This window comes from Nipponia nippon, unplaced genomic scaffold (assembly GCF_047370975.1).
Source record: "Nipponia nippon isolate SJK-2023a ecotype South Korea unplaced genomic scaffold, ASM4737097v1 scaffold_3, whole genome shotgun sequence".
Taxonomy (NCBI): Eukaryota; Metazoa; Chordata; class Aves; order Pelecaniformes; family Threskiornithidae; genus Nipponia; species Nipponia nippon.
The window spans coordinates 89,623,641-89,648,103 of NW_028262347.1; the positions used below are offsets into that span (position 1 = coordinate 89,623,641).

The 24,463-nt window shown below is 51.8% G+C and overlaps 1 protein-coding gene across 2 annotated transcripts in view; it reads left to right on the forward strand.

Annotated features, from left to right (window-relative positions):
* Window positions 1–24,463, forward strand: part of UNC5B (unc-5 netrin receptor B) — a 56,602-nt gene that overhangs the window by 20,520 nt on the left and 11,619 nt on the right. For both annotated transcript variants that reach the window (XM_087764715.1, XM_087764717.1), the window contains exons 2-4: window positions 17,960–18,181; window positions 21,892–22,035; window positions 23,769–23,872. In XM_087764715.1, the coding sequence (XP_087620841.1) occupies window positions 17,960–18,181; window positions 21,892–22,035; window positions 23,769–23,872 (470 nt within the window). The remainder of the gene's footprint in view (window positions 1–17,959; window positions 18,182–21,891; window positions 22,036–23,768; window positions 23,873–24,463) is intronic.

Consider the following 24,463-nt stretch of genomic DNA (forward strand, 5'->3'; position numbering starts at 1 on the left):
GCACTGTTGTGACCCATGGGCAGCTACGAGTGGGTGCAGAAGCAATCCATCCTGGTGTGGAAAGGATATCGATATTTTATAACCTATTTTTCTTCCAGAGAGATATTTTCCACACTGAGAATAAGGACGTTCATCCCTGTGATCTGTTTGGTGATTTAGGGCCCCAATATTTTTCTCTTCGTTACACCATGTGCTGAAATTGCAACTGCTCTCGCATTAACATCTAATTAGCAACAGCAAAAAAACCTGCGCCTGAAACAGGAGGAGAAAGAAAAGGGCAAGAAATTAAAGATGCAAAAAACCTGTTAGATCATCTGGCCCTTCCTTTGGGATTGTTTCAGCGGTGTTTTGTCCAGTCTTGCTCAAAAGTCTCCAGGGCCATTACCGCTTCCCTGGGAGGGCATTTCATTGTGTATTGAGAGAAACCTTTATAAATGTAAAAGCTTTATACAATTGAGGTAAAAGAAACAGATTGAGTCATTGTATTGTTCTTTGTAATCAGCTTTGCTTTTCATTAATTTCCTCCCCAAAGCCTTATTTAGGCTGGGAATTTTAAAGAAAAAGCAGGGAAACGGCACGTGTGAGGGATGGTGGGAACGGGCTGCCTGGCTCCGGTGGGTTCCTGTGCATCACCCTCCTCGCCCGAACGGCCTGAATGTGTTCAGACATTTTCAGGAGCCGCTCTGCCTGCTCGGTGGGCCAAATTTAGCTGCAGTGTTACACACCGGGGACTGGTTTAGTGCTTTCACCGCCTCTTGCAATGGGGTCCAACTCGTCTGGGCAGCTGCTTGCTGCTGTAGCCTTTTAATTTAGCTATTTTGAAAGATGACAAATAATAGCACAAAAAAAAGGGGCTATAGGTGGGCATCAGCTGGTGCAAAGATGACCAAGAATCAAGGAACAAAATAGGACCAGGCTTTTGCAGCACCCTTGCTGCTGCAGTGGCTCAGCGTGCCTGGTGCTTGGGGTTAGGCATGCAGCATCCCATGTCTCTGTCCCTGACACATCGGATGCTTTTTGCTAGTGGTGTGTTCTGGGTGAGGATTCTTTAACTAGGTCTCTATATCCTCCGATGTCCCAGTGTTTTTGCTTTTTAATCTTGCCAGCCTGATGGATAATTTTTTCCTTTAAAGTACCTTGGTTCTTTCCCTTCCCAAACTACTGTCCTTCTTCCTCTGATATGCTTTTTTTTTTTTTTTTTCTTTCCTCCTCCCTGGTTTTCTCTCTGACATCCCCATTCTCATCCCTAATGTCTCCCTTTCATTCCCCAAGTCCCCTGCATCTTGTCTTGGCTCTCCAAGGGGGGATGCTCCAAATTCAGGCAGGCTGCCAGCATGGGTGCAAAACACCCCCAAAAAATGTTCTTGTCCTTCCTGCTCTTGTGGGACACCTGAGCCACAAGCACTATTGCCATCCATCCTCACTGGTCCTGCATGCTGCTGCCCATGTGTACATGATGAGAAATGAGCAGCGGGTGCCAGATGCCGTGCAGCCGGCTGCCGCGTCTTCACTGGCGTGGTCCAGCGCTGGACTAACTGTCTTTAATCCTCTCCACCAGAAAATGCGAGATGCTAATCCTGGGCTCTACCAGAGCAAGTGAAAAGGATGTCTCTGCCTATGTAAGAAATGCAGAGATGATGTTTTGGAGGGAACTGGGATTTGCTTTGGTTTTATCTAGTGAGCTGGCGGGATCCCATCCTGTGCAAGGAGCGGCTGGTTTGTTCTGAGGAGCCGAGTGAAGCTGGTTCCCCAGAAGTTTGGTGCTTTGCCCTATGCCCCGATGCAGCCAGTGTGACAGCGAAGGAGGCAGCGGAGTTGCTCTGTGTGTTTGAGTGTGGTTGTTGCATTTCCCAGTTGTAAATGCAGCTGGGGGTGCATGGAGATCACAGAAGTGACTCCTGCTGTGATGCAGACCAGTCCTGAGCATCGCTGCTCTTTCATTGCAACTCCCCCCCACTATCTAATAGCTCTGTGGGGTTGCTTGCATCCCTGTGCCCCCCCCATTTCTCACCCCTCGGAGCACCCCATCTGCTGTGGGTGGGTGGAGAGGGAAGATGTGGGATGGCAGCTTGGGCTGGCAGCCACGGGGGAATTCCCCTGTGTGGAGGGCCTCGGCTGCAAGCCTGCTGAGCCGGCTTTACTCCCGCAGAGCCGGGCTGGAGCCAGCCCAAGCAGCAGGCCCTGCAACCTCCCCAGGCTTCCCAGGGTCTGTGCATGGGGTAGTGTGCCAGGCGGCTCCTTCTGCAGGGCTTTTGGAGGAGTAAGAGCAGGAGATGAGAAACAGAAAGAAGATACCTCCAGCCCTTGTGTCTGCTGGGCAGGACCTCCTCTCTCCTGCAGAGGAGGATGTGGGGCATCTCTTGGGGCTGGGAAAGTGTGCCCTAGTGCCAGCCGATCAGCCTGCCTCTGTCCTGCAATGCTCGGAGCCCTGTACCAGGGTGTCTTGCAATGTTCAGGGCATCCTTTGATGCTCAGAGCCCTGCTCAGGGCATCCTTTAATGCTCAGAGCCCTGCTCAGGGCTGTCCTGTGATGCTCAGAGACCTGCACTGGGGCATCCTGCAGCGCTTGGAGTGTGCTGCAACACTCAAAGTCCTACACCACGTCCTGCTCAGTGGTGATGTGCCCCTGGGGCTTTCCTCCCTCCGGCAGAGGGGCTGCCAGATGGGCTGAGGTGCCCATGCATTGCTGGGCACCTGTGTGGGAATAGCACAAGGGTTTACCCATTTCACCCAGCACAGAGGGGGGATGGGAAGCTCAGGAATTTAATCGCTCAGCAAATGAGACGAGCTGAGTAATGGGCACACCTTTCCCCTTTTGGGGCGGGGGGAGGGGGTTTTGGGTACCCTTGCTGATTTGGGACCGCGGGAGCAGGTACCTGGAGCTGTGCTGGGGGCTTGGCTTGCAGGACCACTGGGGCCAGATGTTTCCCAGATGTTACTCACTTCCTGTCTGGCTCCTCCACATTTAGCTTTTTATGTACTTGTTTGTTTTGAACTACAAACAAAATAAAAAGGGTTTTTATAACCCCGTTCCCATGAGGCTACGAGTTCAGGATATAATCTGAAGTCTATTCACTATTGTCTTGATCCCTCTCCCTGCCCTCAGTGTCGTCCCTGGGCACGCACAAACTCACACGCTGCTTTTGTTAAACTGTTTTTTTTCCCACGTGACATCTGTTCTCAACGGGCCACCGGGCATTTTTCCTTATGACCTCTTCCAGCACTCAGGGGAGAGGTGGGAATATCCCTGTCCAGTTTGGGATGGAGGCAGGAGGGGGAAACACTGTTTCTTGGTCCTGATCTGCTCCTTGCCGTGGGCTGTACTGTTAGGAGGGTTCTCCTGTACGTCTGAGGAAGGGAAACTCAGTGCACTGATGGGATCCAGCATACGGATGGATTGCTCTTGTGCCAGCACTTTGCTTTTCTGAGAATGTGTGGAGAGGGATGAGGAGAGAGCGAAATAGCCATGTAGACCACTTTTAAAAGAAAAAAAGATTAAAACACTTGGATTAAAGGTGTTTGTACTTAATCAGGTGAATGCAGAGGTCAAAAAATGAAAAAAAAAATCAAAAAGGGGTGAGGAATGGTATTTTATAAGGGAATGCTGTTGGCTCAGGGGTAGGAAGGAGGAAAAGAAAAAACCAACGACTTAGCTAAAAATATTCTAATTTCTGGCATGTCAGGAAGTCCTGGCAGTCGCCGTAACCAAGAGCTGTTACAAATGCAACCATGGAGTTTTCCTCTCCTGGAAAGGACCCGGAGCAGAACCAGTCCTGCTGCTCGGTGGGCTCCTTCAGCGGATGCTCCCCTGCCCATCCCCGTGGGTCTCGGGGCATCCAGTGTAATACCCACCGGCCTCAAACATGCAGGGAAACAAAATGAAGCTGCAGTGTCCGTTTAAAATGTGTGTGTTCGGCTCTTTCGGTCTCCTCTCACTTCATTTATATATTTTTTTTTTTTGTGCCTGTTGGGGTTAAGGCCCCTTTTCCTCTCTTCTTTCTCCTTCTCTCTTAATTGCCTGTTAAATAATTTAAACATTTAGGACTAAAGGGCTTCAATTATCCATTAATTTACATTAGTAATTTATATATCAGGCTGAATGGACACACTGTTAGTGTAATGGGTCCCCGTGGATGGGCAGAAGCCGTGCTGCAGTGCGTTTTCCTGGAAGCACAGCCGTTTCTTTACACCTCCCAGCCTTTATTTCAGGCACACGGGAGGGAGCCCACTGCCTTCACGCATGCGGGGCCAGGCTGCTGCAGAGCCCAGCATGCTCCCGCACGCTTGCAGGTGGCAAATGCAACCCTGGCTCCTTGGGAGAGGGTTGCTTGGGTTTTGATGAAGCTTTTTTTTTTTTTTTTTTTTTTCAGTTTGAGCTGTGCTTGCAAGAGCCCGGCACTGCCCGGTGCAATTCCTGCACTGTATTAATTAATTTACTTCTGTGACAAGGTTATCCACCTAGTTGACCAAGGGAAGCCAGTCAATGTAATCTTTTTGGATTTCAGTAAAGCTTTCGATACTGTCTCTCGCAGTATCCTCCTGAACAAAATGTCCAGCATACGGCTGGATAAACCCATAATGCAATGGGTGAGCAATTGGCTGATGGGTCAGGTTCAAAGGGTTATAGGGTTATAGTAAATGAGGTAAAAGGGTTATAGTAAAGGGGTTACACCGGGCTGGCGACCAGTCACTAGTGGGGTTCCTCAGGGATCCATCTTAGGGCCCGTGCTCTTTAATGTCTTCATAAATGACTTGGATGCAGGACTTGAAGGATTACTATCTAAGTTTGCCGATGACACAAAATTGGGAGGAGCTGTTGACACTCTTGAGGGCAGAGACGCGCTGCAGAGAGATCTGGACAAATTAGAGAGCTGGGCAATCACCAACCATATGAAGTTTAACAAGCGCAAGTGCTGGGTTTTGCACCTGGGATGGGGCAGCCCTGGATGTACGTACAGACTGGGGAACGAGAGGCTGGAGAGCAGCCCCGCGGAGAGGCATCTGGCGGTTCTGGTCAATGGCAAGTTGAACATGAGCCAACAGTGTGCCCTGGCAGCCAAGAGGGCCAACCGTGTCCTGGGGTGCATCAAGCACCGTATTGCCAGCCGGCCGAGGGAGGTGATTGTCCCGCTCTGCTCTGCGCTGGTGTGGCCTCATCTTGAGTACTGTGTGCAGTTTTGGGCGCCACAGTACAAAAAGGATACAAAGCTACTACAGAGTGTCCAGAGGAGAGCCACAAAGATGGTGAAGGGTTTAGAGGGGAAGCCATACGAGGACCGGCTGAAGTCACTTGGTCTGTTCAGCCTGGAGAAGAGGAGACTGAGGGGAGACCTCATCACGGTCTACAGCTTCCTGTCAAGGGAAAGAGAAGGGGCAGGTGCTGATCTCTTCTGCCTGGCGACCAATGATAGGACCCATGGGAATGACAGGAAGATATGCCAGGGGAGGTTTAGGTCGGACATTAGGAAAAGGTTCTTCACCCAGAGGGTGGTGGAGCACTGGAACAGGCTCCCTCGGGAGGTAGTCACGGCGCCAAGCCTGACAATATTCAAGAAACGTTTGGACAACACCCTCAGACGTATGGTGTGAATTTTGGGGTTGTCCTGTGCAGGGACAGGAGTTGGAGTTGTTGATCCTTGTGGGTCCCTTCCAACTCAGGACATTCTGTGATTCTATATGAGCGCACCTAAATATCCCCTTCTCGTCTCAGCTGCACGCAACACTGTCCTTAGCAGGTTCTAGCTTATACTTAGCACTAGATTTGAGACTAAACCTAGCTTTAAATTCAACCAGAAGAGCTGTATCCCTGTGTGGGTCTGCATTTTATGATTGCTGCTTACTGGCACTGAGGCATCCTGGTTGGGGGCCCCTGTAGGCACCAAGTGGCTGAACCAGAGGAGCTCGGTGTGCTTCCAGGAAAACTCGTCTATCTAGGAGTGGGGAGAGACCTGTGGGAAGGTGCTGGAGGATCCTCAACCCTGTCTGCCCCCTCCTTGGTGAGTGCAGGTGTTGCAAGCCCCAGCTTAAGCCTCGCCTGTAGACGAGCCGCCTGGCCAGGGTTGTGCACGTCGCATGCTGGTGGGCACATCCCTTAGTGAGGACAGGGTTAATTTGGGAGGTGTGGCGGGGGCTTTCTGAGGCTAAGCCCCTTGGCTGCAGGCTAAAACTTGCTGTGGGTGTCATGGGGGTGCCGGGAAGCTGGGAAGCGGATCCAGGCTGGTGGGTGGCTGGTGCTTAGCCTTAAAGGCTGGTGTCCCCTGGGCAGTGACAGCTGGCTCTTCCCTCCTGTCACCCTGCCCCAGGACAGAGACAGGGCAATACCTATTTTCTGCATTCAGAAATACCATTTTGGGGGGATCTGAGGGTTTTCGGGTGCTTGTACACAGTTGGTTTGAACCCAGCCTGATCACCACCAGCCCTGGGCTCGCTGGCAGCTGTGGTGGCTGACTCACGGTGCCATGGCATTGCTGCAGCTTGCAGGCAGCTAGTCCAGCCGGGGTAGGGGCAGCCAGGCATCACCAGGATCCGACCCTGCTGCGGCGTGGGTGTCGGGCAGCATCTAGACTCCCTGGTCCAGGGCAGGAGGGAGGCCATTTACTGATTGGGCTCCAGGGAAGAGCAAATTGGAGCCTAGCTCTATTGCTACGGCAGGCTGGGGATGCAGGAGCGTGCCCTGCTCAGTGGGAGGCTGGCCTGTGGCCCTGGGTGCGGGGCTCTGCACCAGCCCTGCCTGCCCTCCCGCAGCAGAGGTCACTTAATGACTCTGATTACCTGCAGTATGGCCGTATTTAATGCAATTAGCGCAAATCACGTATGGAAATGCAGCCGCTGGGGGATGGAGAGGAGAAGAGGACGAGGCTGAGGGGCACAGCGCTTTTTTCCTCCTTTTTCTGTGTGCCTCCTGCTTGATGCTCAGTATGCATGATCCTTTGCCCCTGCTCCCTTGAGGCCCTTCTGGATCACCTCTGGTCCCTCTCTCTTGCTGCACAGCCCTTGGAGGTGCCTCCAAGCCCTGCAGGAGCCATTTCACTGCTAGCCCAGCTAAGGCTATGCCTTGGGTGTCCTGCATCCATCCTAACTATGAGATTGGAGATGCTCAGCACAGTTTGAGATTGGAGATGCTCAGCACATTTGTCACTGTAAAGTCTCTGGATTCAGCGCCCCAAACTTCATTTAATTTGGTAGTGTTGCACCTTGCTAGCAAACATCCTAATTTTTTAGGGCAATTTTTGTCAATACCTTGTGGTCCTGTAGCACCCAGTGAGAAGGGAGGGAGGGGAAGGTGTGGGAGGGAGCGGGACTTGCGTGTCGGTGTATCACTACATGTAGGTCCATACAGGTCACAGCATCAGTGAGGATGCTGCCATGTGGGGTGGCACGGACCCCCAGAGCCGGAGCATTTCCAGCCCTGGCACCTCCGGCACCGAGTGCTACCCACGCTGAGAAGGGGAGGATGCTCGTGGGGAGGCTTGCCCACCTGGGAGTCAGGGTTTGGTCTGTGGGGCAGAGCAGGAGCGCACATGCCAGAGGACAAAGGGAGGAAAGAGAAGCTCAGGGCTGCGGGAACACAGTCTGCATCCAGAGAAGAAAAGGTGGAAATTCCCAGTGGTGAGAAAGGAAGAAACCGGCTGTGGTGGCTCAGGGTCCCATGGTATATAAATGCCAGGGAGCGCGGGAGGGGAGGAAGGTGCCAAACAACGTTAGGAAGCTCCCGAAGGCTTTGCCGTCGATGGGAATGGGAGTGAGAGGGAAAAGGTTTTGGTTTTTGTAGGGTTTTCCTTCTGCTGGAGCATGGGGTGTTTCTCCCCCTGGTGCAGGCAGGGAGGCAGCGATGCCAGGCGAAGGCAGGCACCAAAAATAGGCGCCCACCAGAAAAACCCCCAAAACCCTCCCAGCTTTAATCGTATCTCAGTTTTTTGCTCTCTGTAAAAGCAGGCGCGAAGTGCTAGGAGGCCAGCTGGCTTCGGGGTTTAGAGGGGAAGGAATAAAACTAATCAAGGTAATTGCTAAAATCCTTTTGCAACCGGACGGAGACCTCTCTCCATGCTGCGATGGGAAAGCCAAGCTCTGGTCTCGAGTACATGCTCTCCTACCTGCTCTTGGCTGCAGGGATTAAAGTATAACGGAGGCAAGGGGATGGAGAAGCCTTGTCCTCTAAGCTAGTCTCACTGATTGCTCATTTTTTTTTATTCTTTCATAGGGATATTACTGAAAGAGGGGGGAGAGAAAAGTCTTAATATTTGATACTCAACATCAGAAGGGATGATTTCATTTTTTTTCTTAAATCTTTTTCTATCCCTGTTCTCCCCCTCCCCCTTTTTTCCCTTCTGTTTGTCCCTTACTGTTGCAGTAAAATGAGAAGGGAAGAAAAGGGCAGAGAAAGGACAATGAAAAGCAAAATATTTCCAGCCTCCGTTTGGTGGTGGTTGTTTTGGTTTTTTGTTTTTTTTCTTTTTTTTTTTTTGTTTTATCGTAGCAACAAATCTGAAAGATTAAGGGCAACTTTAAAGACCGTTTAATAAAGAGGCCTTAATCAGCTGCTCTTGTGATGTTCCTCCCCCAGTTGAATTAATAGGGAATTTGGGGCATCGAATGGACCTTTTCTTTTGTTGTGTTTTTTATGATTAAAAAGTAGTGCAATGATTAAAATGATTTAAAAACAGTGCAGCATTGCACCGAGCACCTTCCTCTGTGGAATTTGAATGTCCCACAGGGTGGGAGATAACCCCAGCCGCTGGGTCTGGCAGTGGGAGCCCCGGCACGGGGAGCGGGTGCTGTGGGTACCGGGGAGCGGGTGATGCTCCCAGCCCACGCCTGCCACTGAGCGAGCTGCAGGAGAAGAGTGGGAAAAGCGTCGGGGAAAGTAGGGCAGCGTCTGGCGAGGGGCCTGCGGAGAGGCTGGCTGGAGGCGGCGGGAGCATCCTTCCAGCCTGCTTTGGCTTCCCGGGGCTTGCGCGAGCTGCTAGGGAGGAGAGAGTGGGTGAGATAAAGACAAAAACGATGGGGGGGGGAGCTTTCTTCTTTTGCACTGCTTTTCCCTTCTTTGCAACCAGCTGCCTTAAACTTTTTGCTTTACTTTGTTGGGCTCACGCCATCCCTTGGTTCCCTGCATCGGCTTCATTGGGGTGGGACATGCATAGCCCTCCTTCCCTGGATTTTGGGAAAATCCAGAACCATCAAACCTTGTGAGCCACTTTTAGAGGGTTGTCCCCCCTCGATGTTTGGCATCTGGATCCTCAGAGGGCAAAACCCACTCCCCTCTGGCTCACAGCCCCCGTGTGATGTGCGCATCCAGGGAGGGATGCTTGGAGCTGGGATGCCCGCTGGGCAGCAGAGCATCCTCCTTTTCCCAAGGAGCACCGGGTGGTTCGCAGTCCCGCTTGCCACCAGTTTAAAGTTGCTTTTCATGCCCGAAGCCAAGGCGGTCGCCTCCAGATTTGCACGTTGAGGGAAAAAAAAAAAGCCATTGCAAAACAGCCGCCTGGAAATTGTACTCTCAAGGGGAGTGCTGGGGAATTTACATTTTTAAATATGTATGTAATTTGGGCGAAGGGGAAATCGCTTTCTGTCTGCGAAACCAGCAACTTTCTTTCTCACGGAGTTAGCATTTTAAAACTGCATTGCTCATTTGAACAGGAGACCCTTTTTTTTTTTTTTTTTTCCAGGGAGAGATTGCATCTTGCCCTTGATTTACTGCAGTTTGAATGATAATTAATAATTCGTTGGACTTTCTAGCGTTAACCGGGGCAACAAGTCCCTGTTTGTTTCCTGTGTTTTTTCCCTTCTCCCTTTTCTTGTTGAAATTATTATTCTTTTCACAACAGAAACACAGTATACGCCATACATGTGAATAAACAGCATATTACCGCATTATCTGCTGCTGGCTTTTTTCTTTTATGAGCCAAAGCAAATAAATAAAAGTTCATATAATTATTATATCCATTAAAAATAACGCTGTAGCTCAGTAAACAGAACAAACTATACAAGAGTACTGTGACAATGAAATTAAAATAGCACAAAGAAAAGTGTCCGTGCTCATAACAAGAACCAGCACTAGATGAAATTTGGAGATAGTTTTCAAACATAGCTGCTTCCCTGAAGGAAATGTATAAAATAGCACAAAAGAAGCGAGCACAATAGAGTGTAACAGGGATTTGCTACATAATTCCTCCTCCTTTTTTCTTTCCTTTTTTTTTTTAATTCATTCTCCTTTCCGTGGGTATTTACAGGGATTCGCGAGGCTCACAGCTCCACTCTGTTAAAACCAGAAATAGGGAACAATTTACTCCAATCTGCCCGCGCTGTTATAAATCTATATAATGAAAAATGAAGAGGTTCATACCATAAGGGATCTCAGCTGTTTACACTTCTCAGGAGGCTTCTCCTTTGATTATCATAATCATAAAGATAAACAAAAGAGTAGCGGCTCCATAAATACTCCAGTGTAATGCATAATCAACAAGATAAATCTCTCTCCTCCGAACTCCCAGCAAGGGAAGTTGCTGGCAGAGCCTGGGTGTTTCTCCTCCAGGGATGGCGGTGGTCGGGGTTTGGGTCGGTGGCTTGCGGTGATGCAAGGATGCTCTCGTGGGATGCTCAGGGATGCTCTGGCGGGATGCCCCATGCAAGGGCACCCAGCTTTTAGTTTTCCTCTCGGGCTGCTTTGCAAAAGCCTGACCTGGGGATTTAGCTAAAGAGATGATTTTTTTTTTTTTTTTGGTCAGGTGAAATGGTTTTTGATCGATAAGGCTGTTGCAGGCAAAAACACCCTTGGTGCTGCCCAGCTCCTTCTTCCCACCCTTTTCTCAGCACAGACTTTGCATTCTGCGTTTTTTTTCCCCCCTCCTCGTCCAGTCCTGGTTTAATAAAGGTGCTCAGCGAGGGAGGCCGGCGACAGGCTTTTCATTTGGCTGGGAGAGGAATCTGCTTATTTTCTTCCAAGGGTGTAATTAGGGCTGGCTGGGCGCACCCCCTCATTACCCGTGCTGGGGAGGAATGCTCTCTAATTATAACTTTTGCCTGCCGCTGGGCGGGGGGATCTGCTAACCTGTCTGGGATGCCACTGCGAAATGGTGTCCTAGTGTCTGTCTGTCCCTGGTGTCCCCAGCCTGGGTGGGCTCCAGGAGGAGCTGGAAGTGATGGGATGGAGGGACGGGGCTCACTCATGGCTGGATTTACCTCAGGGGATGATGCCACGTTTGGCAGGAAGGGATGCAAAGGGACTGTAAAACACCCGGGAAAGGGCAATTGATGGAGGAAAATGAACTGGTTTGTCAGGCAGAGATGCTTTGGGAAAACAGTTAAGTGGTTCTTTCCAAATTTAGTTTTATTAATAAAAGATTGGTGAGAATAGAGAGGCTCTGTTGTGTTGCATAGGGGCTCAAGGGGGTTTGCAGCCTGTGGTGCCATGGGGCAACGTGTCAGTCTGTCCGTGCTGCCCCTGAGTCCTGCTGCTTCATGGGGGGGGAGGGAGGGAGAGTCCCCAAACTCAGCCCATGCGACCAGGCTTGCAGGTGTTTTCCCAGCTGGTGGGAGTGGCAGGGCTGGGCTCCGCTTTTTGTGGGGGCAGAGAGGAAGACCCTATAAATGCACGACCCTGAGGTAGAGCAACACCTTCTGTGGACCCCGGCACATCACTGGTAGTGAGTGTCGAACACGGCAACACGTTGAGTGCTGTCTTTTTGTGGTCCAGCCTTTGCTGAGTTACCATTACATGTGCTTGGGGGAGGTGTCAGGCGTCCACGGGGATGGGCACCCCATGAGCACATCAATAGCTGGACATTCCCCGTGGCTTTTTGACCTCGAAACCCAACCTCGCTCCAGACTGGAGATGAGATGCTGGGTACTGCTGTTTCTCCTTTCCCTGTCCTCCCCAGCTTCCCCGTGCTCAGTTTTTGGCCTCCTGAGGCTGGGTCTGTGGGCAGCTCGGGTCCGTCTCATCCCGTCCTCTTAATGCTCCCGCAGAGCGAGATATTAATGAGCACTGTGCTGAGTTAATGAGACCGGGGGGTTACATCAGCAAGCTGTAAGCAAGGACTCGGAGGGGACAGCAGCCCTTGGGATGGCAGTGCTGAGGGCCTGTTACATCCCCTGCATCTCGTTTTCATCAGCGCTTCCCAGCTCGCATCTCAACCCGCTTTAAACAAATCAGAGGGTTTTGAAGGCATGAAATTTTGCGGGCTCCGTGCAAGGAGAGGGAGCTGGGGAGGAAGCTAAACTCAGTGCATGTGGCTTCAGATCTTCCAAACCCATCCTCAGTGACACCCTTTATTTTGGGGCATCAGATGCATCCCCAGAGAAGGGGGTTTGGGCCATGGCTTTGCAAGGCACTGCTGTGCCTCATGGAGACTTTGCCTTTGAAGATGTCATGAGCCGCTGGCACCTACTTGGTGATGGGGCTTTGTGTTGGGAGACTGCACTAGTGTGTGGGAGGCTGAATTTGTGCCATGGGGAGCAGAGCAGGGAGGAGAAGGGGATGCTGAGGGAAGAGGGGATGATGCTTTGGGGAGAGAGGATGCTCGGGGTGCTTTCAGGAGGTAAAGCTCAGCTATGTTTTACTGCTGGACCTGAAATTATCCCAGAAGGACACTCTGCGATGGGGAGCCCTTGGGAACAGGGCAGCCCTGGACTGGTGATGCTGGCTTCCCCATGAGCTCCGGGATGGACTGAAATGTGGTGGGATGAGGACTGCATCCCGTGTGATGACCCTCTCTCAGGTGGGGATGCCTTTGTGTCCCTCCAGGGCATGCAGTGGGGATGTTCTAGGTCTGGTGGGCATCCTGGTATGGGATTGAGCCATGCTGTGGCTCTGTCACCAGTTTGCTGGAGCTTAAACGGCAACAGGCACTAATCCCTAAATGAGTCTGTTCATATGTTTCCCCTGGAGGCGATAGGAGGGGATTTGGGGTGGGCGGAGAGCCCCACTCCAGCCTTTCAGACACCTCGAGCCATGGCCAGAGCATCCCTGGAGCTGGTGGGGTTGGGAAGGCAGGCAACTCTCCTCCTCCACAGCTGCAGATAAGCTGTCATATGTTTTTTCATTTCTACAGGAGGATTTCTACACACCCAACAGGCGGGAATGGGTTTAACCATTGCTTCTCAGGCCTTCGTGTGAAATAGTGCTTGCCCCAAGACAGGCGTGAATGGGGGGAGATGGAGGCAGAAGGGGTTAAGCACCCACCACCACTGAGATTTAGCCGGAGAAACACCGAGAAACCCAGGCATCCTGGCTTAATCCTTACATCGCGTTCCTGCCTGCCTGGTGCTGTGGGGAGGGATGCGTGGCCGTGGGTGATGGGCACTGGGCTTCGCTGCCACTAATGCTCCTGTAATCTTCCAAATATTTGGAGGGATAACAATTGCAGGAGAGAGGATTTTAACGCTTTCCTGCGGAGGTTTGCTCAGCCGTTGCTGCTGAGGGGAATTGCTTTCTGGGCTTGTCATCCCTTGTGCTGTGTGTTTGGGGTGATGGAGGGGGGTTAATGCTTGACCCCGACTCCAGTACTGCTCCCTGTGCAGGCTGGTTGTGTTGGGTGGTTGGGGTCATCAATCTTCAACCAAGTTGCAAATGCTGGCTGCAAACATCTGCAAGTCACCTCGCAGGGAACAGATGCTGCGGATAATCCAGCTCAACCTCATCAGATTAAAATGTGCGATGAGGGATGGGGAGAGGAGACTGGAGAGGAAAGAAGTCATCAGTGCCTGTTTCCCTCCTCCCTTTTCTGTCTCGCTGCTCCTACCACACTCATCCTCGGGGTTTCAGGATTTGGTCCCATGGGTTGAGCCCAGAGCTGCCCCCTCTTTGCTTCTCCTCCCCCAAATACAGATATAGTACTGAAGTCAGTGCTCCAGCCCATCCCATAGCATGTTGTGCTGCAGCACCCGACTGCATGCCCCGTGTAGCGTGAGACTGTGGGATGGTGACAGCCTGGGACTTCCAAAAAAAACCCCAAAAGGGAGCTGGGAAGCAGGCACCCACCTCCAACGGGAAGGAGGGAAGCCGGCAGATGGGAACCCCCTGTAGACGTCTGCCAGGGAGATGATGATTACAGTCAGTGTAGTGCACTCTCAAATATTTATTAGTTTGTCACTGCTGGGAGTTATATTGCTTGTCTGATTGCAGTACTGGAAATCCCGGCTGTGCAGGGCTCCTTCCCTGGCTTTGCATGCAAAAGTGTCTCTTTTGCATCTGCTGCTCCTGTGGTCAGTGGGCCACATTGTCACCTCAGGTGGGATCAGAGCAGCGTTGGGCAAAGCAGCAGTGGCCTCCGTGCACATGTGGGTTAAAGAACCTGTTCCCAAGGGTGATGCTTATGGCCAGCTCCTTGCAAGCACCCGTGCGAACCCTCCTGCTAACAAGGTATTAAAACTGTCTGATGTCCCAGTGCATACCCCCAACCTGAGGTTGGCTGTCCAACCTGGAGAAGCCAGAGACCTGCTTCTTGCAAGGTTTCTTACATATATAACACAACCATAATATAATAATAATAATAATATTATGCAAGACCATTGCAGGGGAAGGTTGTCCTAGCAGAGGATACCCTCTCCCACCTTTACGGGACCATTTATTGATGTTCTTATTACACTGGAGCAGACCAAAATCTTTCCCCAGCCTCTCCATCCTCTGCTCTTTTAGTCCTGGCACTGACAGCACCTTGTCCTGGCTGTGCTGGAGCTATTTGTCCCCCTGTCCTATGGGGGAAGGACCGCATGGAGGTGATGGTGTTGCATCATCGGGAAGGTGCTTTTTTTTTTTTGTATTTTGCAGTTGCTGCTGGATAGTCAGGGCAGCCGGGAGCAGCGCTTGTTCATCCTCATGGCATGAGCAGGCGTGCTTTCCCCCCCACCGACTGTATGTGGATTTTTTTGCCCCCCCCCCCCCCCCCCCCCCCCCCCCAGCATGAGGGTTAGCAGAGCGAGAGTTTTCCCATGCGGCAGGTGGCCGGGCGTCGGGAGTGGGGATGAAAGGCCGGGTTGATGGCTTATGATAAATGTGCTCAGCATGGTTCTCCTCCCTTTTTTCATCCAAAGTCCCCGTTGTTCCTCTGCCTTAATTCTTCCCCAGCGCGTTTAAATACCAGCGGCCATATCGTGCTGGAGCCAAACGCCCTGCCCAGCTGCAAATGCTTTTCTTTGGCTGCGTAGGCCTGGTTTCTGGATGGAGAAATCACCCTCCCCTTTGCTTTGCTCCCAACTGTGAGCAGGCAGGAGCCTGGAGGAGCTGTGGGGTTGGGGTTCTGCAGCACAGCCCCAGTTATGTGTCTGCCACAAAAAACCCACCATCTTTTTCCCCATCTCCTGTTAGAGCTGCTTTTTTGGCCCCAGATCTCTCTTGGTCAGACATAAAAGATCTCTCAGCTGTTGTGAGTTTGCAGGATTTAAACTTTCCCAGCATCCAGGATGCTCCTAGCTTTAAAGGTTCGGGTTTTGGGGGTTCACACCTTAAACCGAGTAGGTTTTTGTAGCCACTGAAAGCAGATGCTGGATCTGGCCAGGGCTGGGGAGATCACCCTGTCCCACCACCCTCATCCCCAAACTCACTGTGCCCCCTTGGAGAAGAAACCTGAAGCATTGAGCTTGAGACCCCCAGCACGGATTTGGGCAGACCCTCTCTTGGGGTGGGGGCCTGGATGGGACCCATCGATGGGGAGGTTGGTGGATTTTCAGTACTGCTGGCAGAGTTTCAGCCCTGAACCCTGTGCTGGGGGCCTGAGGTGGCTCCCACCGCAGCCCAGAGCATCACCCATCCCGCTGCAGATGATCACGGGTGAGTCACAAATCTGCGATTTTTGTCCCTGTCGGGCCGTGACTCATCCCTGCCCCGCTCCCAGATCCTCTCAGATGGCCTAAAGTCTCATTTAGCATCACCAGAGTGGTGGTGGGGTGGGAGAAAATGTGTCTTTGGCGTTGGCTGCTGGAGAAGGACCTCTCCTTGCCCACGGTTTTGGGTGAGGGGACAGGTGCGCTTCGGGGTGTCACTTTGCCAAAGGCAAGCCCCAAAAGGGAAGGTCCTTCTGAAAATCACCTTCTTTGGGGATGTCAGGTCCTCCTGGGTCATCCTCATGGTGCTGGGCATGCTGCAGGACTCTTTGCCTGCACCCTGGGGTGTTAGACCTGGCTTGGGGAGAAAACAAAAAAAATAGGAAGAAAGAAAAGAAAAAAAAGCAGAAGAAAAACTTAATGGGAAGCTTCATACCTGCATTACAGGCAGGGATAATATATCTTGGAGTATTTATCATCTCTGCCACTGCCCTCGGTGGTGCCTGGGAGACGCTGGTGCTGGCCCTGGGCAGGGCTGGCAGTGGCTGGGGGGGCTCCACTCTGCCAAGAGACAAATGGGCTTCAAGTGTTTACATTCCTTATAGCAAACCTGCCTTCTAAACCAGTCTGCCCTTAGAGCTGTAAAACAAAGCCCGGGAGCCACCCCTGCCCCAGGACGGGTGGCGAGCGAGCCCCCCAGACATCACGCCAGTGGTTTTTGGAGAGTGCTCCGCAGCGCATGATACCTGTGCCCTTTCCCAGTTGCCGTGCTTGGGTCCATCTCTGCAGGCTGCGTGCTGCAGGGTTGCGGAGAGCATCGTTTCAGACAGGTTTTCACACGAGCCCATGAGTGAAGTTTTGTTGGCTGCCTCCGTTGCCAGTTGAATTATCTCCTGCCAGCCCCCTTTGCCAGGGAATTTAGGTTTGTGGCATTAAAGTGGTTTTAAAAAAACAAAAAAACAACCAACAAAACAACAACTCAGTGGATGCAAAATTGAATAGTAAATTTAAAAAGAAAAAAAAAAAAAAGTGGGGTGCTGGGAAAATTACAGGTCTGCAGATGAGATGGGGGAGGAAATGGCCGGTTGTGGAGAGGTAGGGAAGAGCCAGCCAGAGAGAGAGAAATTAGCCCGGAGTTTAATTCATTGTTTCCAAAAGAGCAGTTAATGGATTATGACAAATGTCCTACCGCTCTCCCTTAGCACTGTGTTAAATGGAAATGGAAAGTCAATTTTCCTAAATGGATTTTAAACGACTGACCTCGTGTGGTTTTTTTCCCTCACTGATTTTTGCTCCGGAGGCAGCTTGGTCATCTTGTTTTCTTGACGCATCTGATTATTTTTTTCTTCTTTTCCTTGAATCTCGGGATTCTCTGATCCTCTCCGTGCAGCGCTGCTCCTTGCCAAGGGTGACGAAGGGAGTGGGCTCCTTTATTCCTTGCCAGCTCCGGAGATGTTATCACGGGGCTGGGGATATTTACTGTTTTCCTGCACGCTGCAGTGCCTGGAGTTGAGAATCACAGCTCTCGCTGGGGGAAGAGAGGAGGAGGAAAAGCTCATAACTCTTTTAGGTGTAAAAAAAAAAAGCCTTGTGATGTGACCTGACTGCTAGCGAGATGCCCAGAAACAACAGGTTAAACAGTAGCATCCCAGTGCGTGTGTTTTATCAGTCCTGTGATGTTTGGGTTTGATATTTATGGGCAAAATGGTTGGAAACAGGTTTCCTGTGTTGGATGCTGCAGATGCTCCTTGGCATCAATCACAGCATCTTCTCAGGCTTGGAGCATGCCTGTGCATTCCTCAGGGCTGTGGGAGGGAGGCTTGGGATGGGGGACACCAGCCTCTCCGGAGCCTCTCTGTGTCCCTGTCACCATCCCTGGACCTGGGTTTGTTTTGCTTTTTTCCTAGTGGTCTCCTCTAGTGAGATCACCCAGGCTTTGGGGTTAGCCAGGGCTCGGGGTATGGATGGGCAGGCTGGTACCCAGGCAAAAGCAGGATGTACCCCGCAGCTTTTCTTTTTTTTGGGGAGCCTTCAGCCATCTTTTGTTTTCTGAGCATCTTCAGCAGGGGCTGCTGGTGACACCACCACGCGTGGGGCTGTCCTGGGAAGGAGAGGGAGAGATGAAGCGGCGCAGGCAGGAGTTATGTCCCCGCTGGGATGGGACTAACGGCACCTCCTGATCCTCTTGCTCTCCTGGCAGGGCTGGAGTACAGCGACGTGCTGCCCGACTCCTTCCCCTCGGCCCCAGCGGAGACCCTCCCTCATTTTCTGCTGGAGCCACAGGACGCCTACATCGTGAAGAACAAGCCAGTGGAGCTCGTCTGCCGTGCCAACCCCGCCACCCAGATCTACTTCAAGTGCAACGGGGAGTGGGTCAACCAGAACGACCACGTCACCAAGGAGAGCCTCGACGAGGTCACTGGTGAGCAAAACCACCCCGCCATCCCCCTGCCTGCCCTTTCCCTCTCTTCTTTCCAGGCGCTTCTGCCCTTTTCTCTCTTGCACATCCACGCTGGAGATGATTCTCCTCCAGGGAGACCAACGGGTCTCTTTGATTCATTTTTATCATTCCCAGGTGACTGCAATCTCATGAGGTCACTTTTGTATGTTTTCTACCTCCTTGGTCCATGCACAGCTTGTCTCTCTTTCCATATCATCAGTGAATTTTAGTAGAGGAGCTGCCCCTTTCCAGACCATTGATGAAGACATGATGATGGTATGGGTCACCATACCCCATAGAAGCTTGGGGAAGTCAGCCTGCCTGCTTACACGCTTACCCTTTTGCAGAATTTGGGGTTGTTAAATGGGATTTGAAAGGCAGCACGTTTGAAACTGATTAAAAAAAGGAAACGCCTTCCTACAAAATACCTAATCAACACGTAGGAGTCATTGCCACAAGGGGCGGCAAAGGCCGGCAGCTTACTCAGGTTTGCAAAGGGATTAGACATTTAATGGATAATGAGAACATTTGCAGGTAGGATTTGAAATGCCTTTTAATGGCAGATGAGCTCTCCCTTGCGTCAGAGGACAAGTCAGCCTCTGGCTGCCTGAAATGAGGGGCAAGAAGGTGGTTTAGGCATCTTAGGGAGTGTCTTATTCCATGGGATTGGGCTCCGCAGAGCTGCTTGCGCTGTGCTTTGAAACATCCCGGCATGAGAACAAGGTGTGGGATTTTGATATATCATGTAATCAAGTAGATTTGCTAAAATTGGGATGCCTTAGCTCAGTCCCCATCTTTTCTGCACCAGTTCTGGTATCTGTGACCTGATCAGGAGGGGAGGAAAACGATCACGTTTCCCATGTAAGATCTTTTCTCTGCCAATCCCTGAGCCTGCGGCATCCCTCATCTCCGGAGGGCTTTAAGCCAAGGCAACCTTTTGAACTGCTGCAGCGTTGGACCCAGAGGCAGGCTGGGTTTAGAGGAGAGACTTTGTCATCCTGGAAGAGCACAAGTACTTTTACAGAATCTTCTCTTGTCCCTATTTTTCCCCCAGCCTTGTCCTTCCCCAGCATCTCCTTGGCATCATTTCATGCTAGCCGTGAGCCAGTCCTTGCATGGGTGCATCTCTGAACCTGTTCTGCAAAGGGGAGATAATTTCTTTTCCCTGCGGCTTTTTGAGCCTTTCGTCCTAAAGCTGTTTCATCTGTTCCTGGGGTGTTTTTCTTCCAGAGCATCTCTTTGTGAAGGATGGTCAAAAATGCATGGCAATGCCCTTGCTTCTCTGGAGGCTATTGGGAGCGTTGGCAGCACCGTTTCTCTCTTTTGAGGTGCATCTTCACCTCCCAGTTCTCACAGAGGCCAGATTTGAAACCCTCACCGCTCTAGGGCAAAGTCAGTGCTGATTAGTGACGGAGCAGCCTTCATCGAGGGGTTATTAATTTATTTATAACGTGTGGCTGTGCTGGGTCAACCCGAAGGTTCATGCACCCTGCATGCAGCAGTGGTGGATGCTTAGGGGAAGAGCATTGAACCAGGACAAGGATGGAGCGATGGACCCTACTCTGTTACCCTCCTGGCTTCCTGCAGTCCGTGATTAAGGACTCCCTGGTCCGGCGGTGATATCTTAGCAGTGTCGTCCAGGCCCAGATGGATTCTTCCCCTGTTAATGTGTCTAAATGCTGTTAGGACTTGTTTCTCCTCCGGGTTGCCCCAGCATCCTGTAGCAGGGAGTTTCATGGCTTAGCGATGTGCAGTGTGGAAAAAGCACTATATTTCTGTCCCCACTGCTTGATCCATCTCTTGGGTGAATACCCCTTACTGAATAACCTGCCTTATGCAACTCGAGCAAAACGGGCTGGAGAAAACATAGCAGAAAGGGAGCAGAAAGTCTGTGCAGCAGGACCTTACCCTATTTTAGGGGGGACTCATCCCGTAGGGGGGACTCATTTGCTTTGGGCCAGCATCTCCCTCTTAGATCCCAGTCTGCAGATGCAGAATGTGTGCCAGCAATTTGGGGAGGAAACGGTGCACACCTTCTTCACCCAGGCTTCAAAGATGATATCGCTGCTATCAGTGAACAAACCGGTAATACCTTCAGTACAGAGGTGATGCCGTGCATGTAAAACTCCGCCGGTGTGGGCATATCTGCCCGGCAGCTACCCTGAGAAAGCAAGCTGGAACCAAAATGGTTTGCTGTGCTAAAAAATCTGCATTTGCAGCGCCTGCCGTTCGCAGGGAAAGCTCCTGCAAAGGGCACCGGGGAGAGCTGGCCACGAAGTGACAGGTTAACACAGTTAGGCATTCGTGACTTTTTAAGTATCCTTGGTTGAAAGCTTGGAAGAAGGCACCTTTAAAAAAAAAGCAACTTTTACGATGACGTGTCTTGAATGAACTGGGCTCGGTAATGCTCTGACTGCATCTGATCCAAAACATTTCATGCAGAAGAAAGCAAAAATAGGCCAAGTCAGAGAGGATAATTCAGCCAGCCGAAAAGGGATGGTTGGTAAGAGTGGCTGTGTTTGGATGCCTGTAAGCCTTCTAAATAGTCACTCCTGTGAGCTGTAAGCTCAACCTAGAGTTTTGCATAGGCTTTGCTTTTGGAGGTTATGGAGATAGCGGGGCATTTGCAGGATGCTCCCCAACCCTTCCAGGACTGCTCAACCCACCCCACTGGGGCTTTCCAGGGAGACAAGATGGTTTTGAGCCATCTCAGTCCTGGGTCCTTCTGAGAGCCCTGATTCTTCCAAAAGTGCTTGGCCCAAATGCCTTTTCTTTTTTGTTTTTTCTTTCCCTTAATAGTGGCAAAATAAATTGTATTTCCTTGGTGTGTGTTTGTCAGCTATTCCACAGGAAGGTGGCAGAGACGGTAATTGCTCCTCGCAGCACTGGGAGCAAGCTAACAAAATTACAGCTGGGGAGCATGTGGCTCTTTATTGCCGTGAACTTGAGGCCTTTTTATAAATAGAAGCTACAAAAAAAGGGCAGGTATTGCTGAAAATAAGGAAAAGTAAGCCCTGAGTCTCTCCTGCCCTTGGCAATGGCGCCCTGAGGGGTTGATGCTTCAGGCGAGCTTCAGCATCCTGCGGTCCAGGGGACCATGTCCTGCATGTGGCAGTGCCACCTTTGTCATCGCGCCCCTGCCATGGCCAGGGTGTCCTGGCAGACTTCATGGAGGTGTTGGGGGGTTGTTGGAGGCGTGTAACCCTTTATGGGGTCATGGGGCATGAAATGCCATCATTGTTGGATGATTTTCCTTAAGATCTTTTATTTGTCTTGTTATATTTGTATTTAAATGGCAGCTGACAGAGATGTTTTCTCCCCGCAGCGAAGCCTTGGAAGCATCCTTCAAACCTGGTGGGTGGGAAGGGGTCTGGGCAGGGACAGGGACATCGGTGCTGGGGGAGAGGGTGATACCTCTTGAAATGATCAAGAGGTCCTGGTCCTGCCTAGCCAGATGGGGGGAAAAAAAAAAAGACTGCTTCACATGAGTCATTGCCCTGGCTTCGGCTTCAAGTCACCCTCCGGAGGGAACAGTCTCCATGATTTGCAGAGGTGCCAAACCTGGATGTCTCTGAGATGCCTCCAGCCCTCGAGCTCTGTGCATCCAGCAGCCCTCCTCCTGGGTGCTGCCTTAGTTGCCCTCCTCCCAGGTGCTCCTGCCAAGCTGATGCCATCCCTCTGTCCCCTTCCAGGGATGCTGGTGCGGGAGGTGCAGATCGAGGTCTCCCGGCAGCAGGTGGAAGAGCTCTTCGGCTTAGAAGATTACTGGTGCCAGTGCGTGGCCTGGAGTTCTGCGGGCACCACGAAGAGCCGCAGGGCGTATGTCCGCATAGCGTGTAAGTGCCCAGTACACGTAGTGCTTGCTCAGTGCTCCCTGCCCCTCTGCAAGAGCTGCGTGCACCTCCCTGCACTGCCTCAGTTCTTGTTTCATTTAAATGAATGCATCTCCCACTTTTTTTCCCACTTTGAGAGCCCTAAAAGGTTTCCAGAAAGTACAACCCACCGATTTAGAAATTGTTAGCAAAGCCTGAGGTGTGACCCTGGATCCCAGACTGAAAAAGCAGTGGTGTCAAGCTGCTTCTGGCAGCAACACCAGCTGAAATAGCGGCCAGGCCATTTGTTCGTGGCTTCCCGAGGCACAGTGGGTGCAGCTGAGTGGGGTTGGCTGTCTCCAAAATTTGTCTCCATGTTGAAAACAGTGCTTTTTGATCAGTTGGAGGTGACCCGTCCTTGCTGGATGGCCCTGGTCTTAGCTCCCCATCCCAGCTCTGGCTTTGCATCTGAGCAGGCATTGTCCCGACCTGCCTGGGCGAGAGGCCATGGCACTAGCTGGGTTAATACCGCATTGCCCATCAGCATGCTCAGCTCTTCCCGGTGCTTTATTATTGTTAATAACCCAATGGTTAGCACCTTGCACGCTTTGCCTGAATCAGCGACTCCGTGTCCCTGGAGTCCCTGCTGTCATATGTCACTTCTCTAAGCTGCTGTTTGTGGGTGTCAGCCTGATTAAGGACGAGTTAATCAGGCTGTTACCCGGCTGAATTTGCTCTCTTAGCAAATGAGATGGCAAAGCTATAGGAGAACGACCAGGCTTCCCTAGTCGTAAACAGATTTTGCTATTAGAGGACTAATAATCCAGCATGTTATCCAAAACGGAGGGGGCTGGTGAATCAGCTACACTGCTGAAGGATTTAGTCTGAATGGGGAAAATGTTACAAGGCACAGGGCTGGCTACTGAGGGAGCCCTTTTGTCCAGCCCTAGCCAAGGGTTTGGTGTTTCTCAGAGCTGAGCAGATGAGGTGAACCAAGGGTTCGCTGCCCTGCATGAGCGGAGCCACAACCGTACGGGGCTGGGTGCTGTAGCAGAGGATTGCAGCACCACCTAGTGATGCTCCTGCTCCTTTCAAGGCTCTGGAGCAGGACCCTGCTATGTCCCCCGTGTCCCTGGGGGCTCTGCTCGGCTTCTCCCTTCTCCCCCTTCCCACTGCCCAGCCCCTTGCTGAGTGAGTCTGGCTTTTCAGCAGCGGCCATTCCCCATTTTGGCACTGGAGTGCAATGTCTGGGTTTCCAGTGACTCTGGGGGCATGGCTCAGCCAGGACCAACTGGGGCAGAGCTGAGCAGCAACCCCCCCCCCCCCCCCAGCCCTAAAATTTGGGGATTTGCTTCAGTGCCTATTTGGGAGCTGAGCTGTTGTGCAAATCTTGTTTTTTCCCCCTTCAACAAAGAAGGGTCCTGGTGTAGAGAGCCCAGAGGGGGAAAGAAACGGTGGTTAAGCTGAGATTTAGCCTCAAAAGTAAAAGACAGGAGGGGGTATAAGCTTGCAAGCGCACGAAGAAGGAAAGGCATTGTCCTCGAGCACCACGTGCTGTCCCAAATCCATCCTGGAAAGATGCTTCTTCAGCTCCTTCCTCCCAGGACATGTTTTGCTCCAGCTGTGTTACGCCAGAGTGATTCACTACTCGTGGGCTCCTGGTGCTGAGGCGATGCTCTCTCCCCCCCAAGCTTTTGTGTGTTGCCCTGTTTCCTCAGCGGGCTGGTAACCCCTGGGTTTTCCTTCCCCCACCCCAGACCTGCGGAAGAACTTCGATCAGGAGCCGCTGGGCAAGGAGGTCCCGCTGGAGCACGAGGTCCTGCTGCAGTGCCGCCCACCTGAGGGGGTGCCACAGGCAGAGGTGAGCAGCTCGGCAGCCCAAACAAATGCCCGGTGGGGTGTCCTCTCCCGACAGTCTGCAGCTGCGGCCGAGGAGAGACGGGGCACGTCCTTGCAGATGGCTTGCAGCCGTGATGGATGGCCTCGCACCGAGACCGTCAGCTTTCATTATTCAGCAGAATTGTTTATTTTGGGCAGTGGATCTGTTATTCTGACATCTAATAACACACATAACCTCAGCACCTGCTCAACCCACCTCTCCCATGCTTCCTGATGTGCTGTTAACCTGTTAGAGGGAAGATCTAATGAGGAGGCACCCAATGACTTGTCTGAAGGGGAGCAGTCACAAGCAAGAGCCAAGGACTGGGTTTCCCTAGCACGGTAGTGGTGCTTTCCCTGCCCACAGCTCTGTCAGCCCCCAGCAGCTGAGAGTTGGTGGTAGCCACAATGTCCCATACTTGGCCAAAACAGCAGTAATTTGCCCTGGTCAGGCCTGGTTTGGCCCAGCTTTCATGGAGAAATAAATACAGTCAGAGGCAAGGTTGGCCAGCCAATGGTTGTGGTGCTGAGGATGTCCGGTGGTCTCAGTGATGAAGATGGGGAGGGCTTCGGG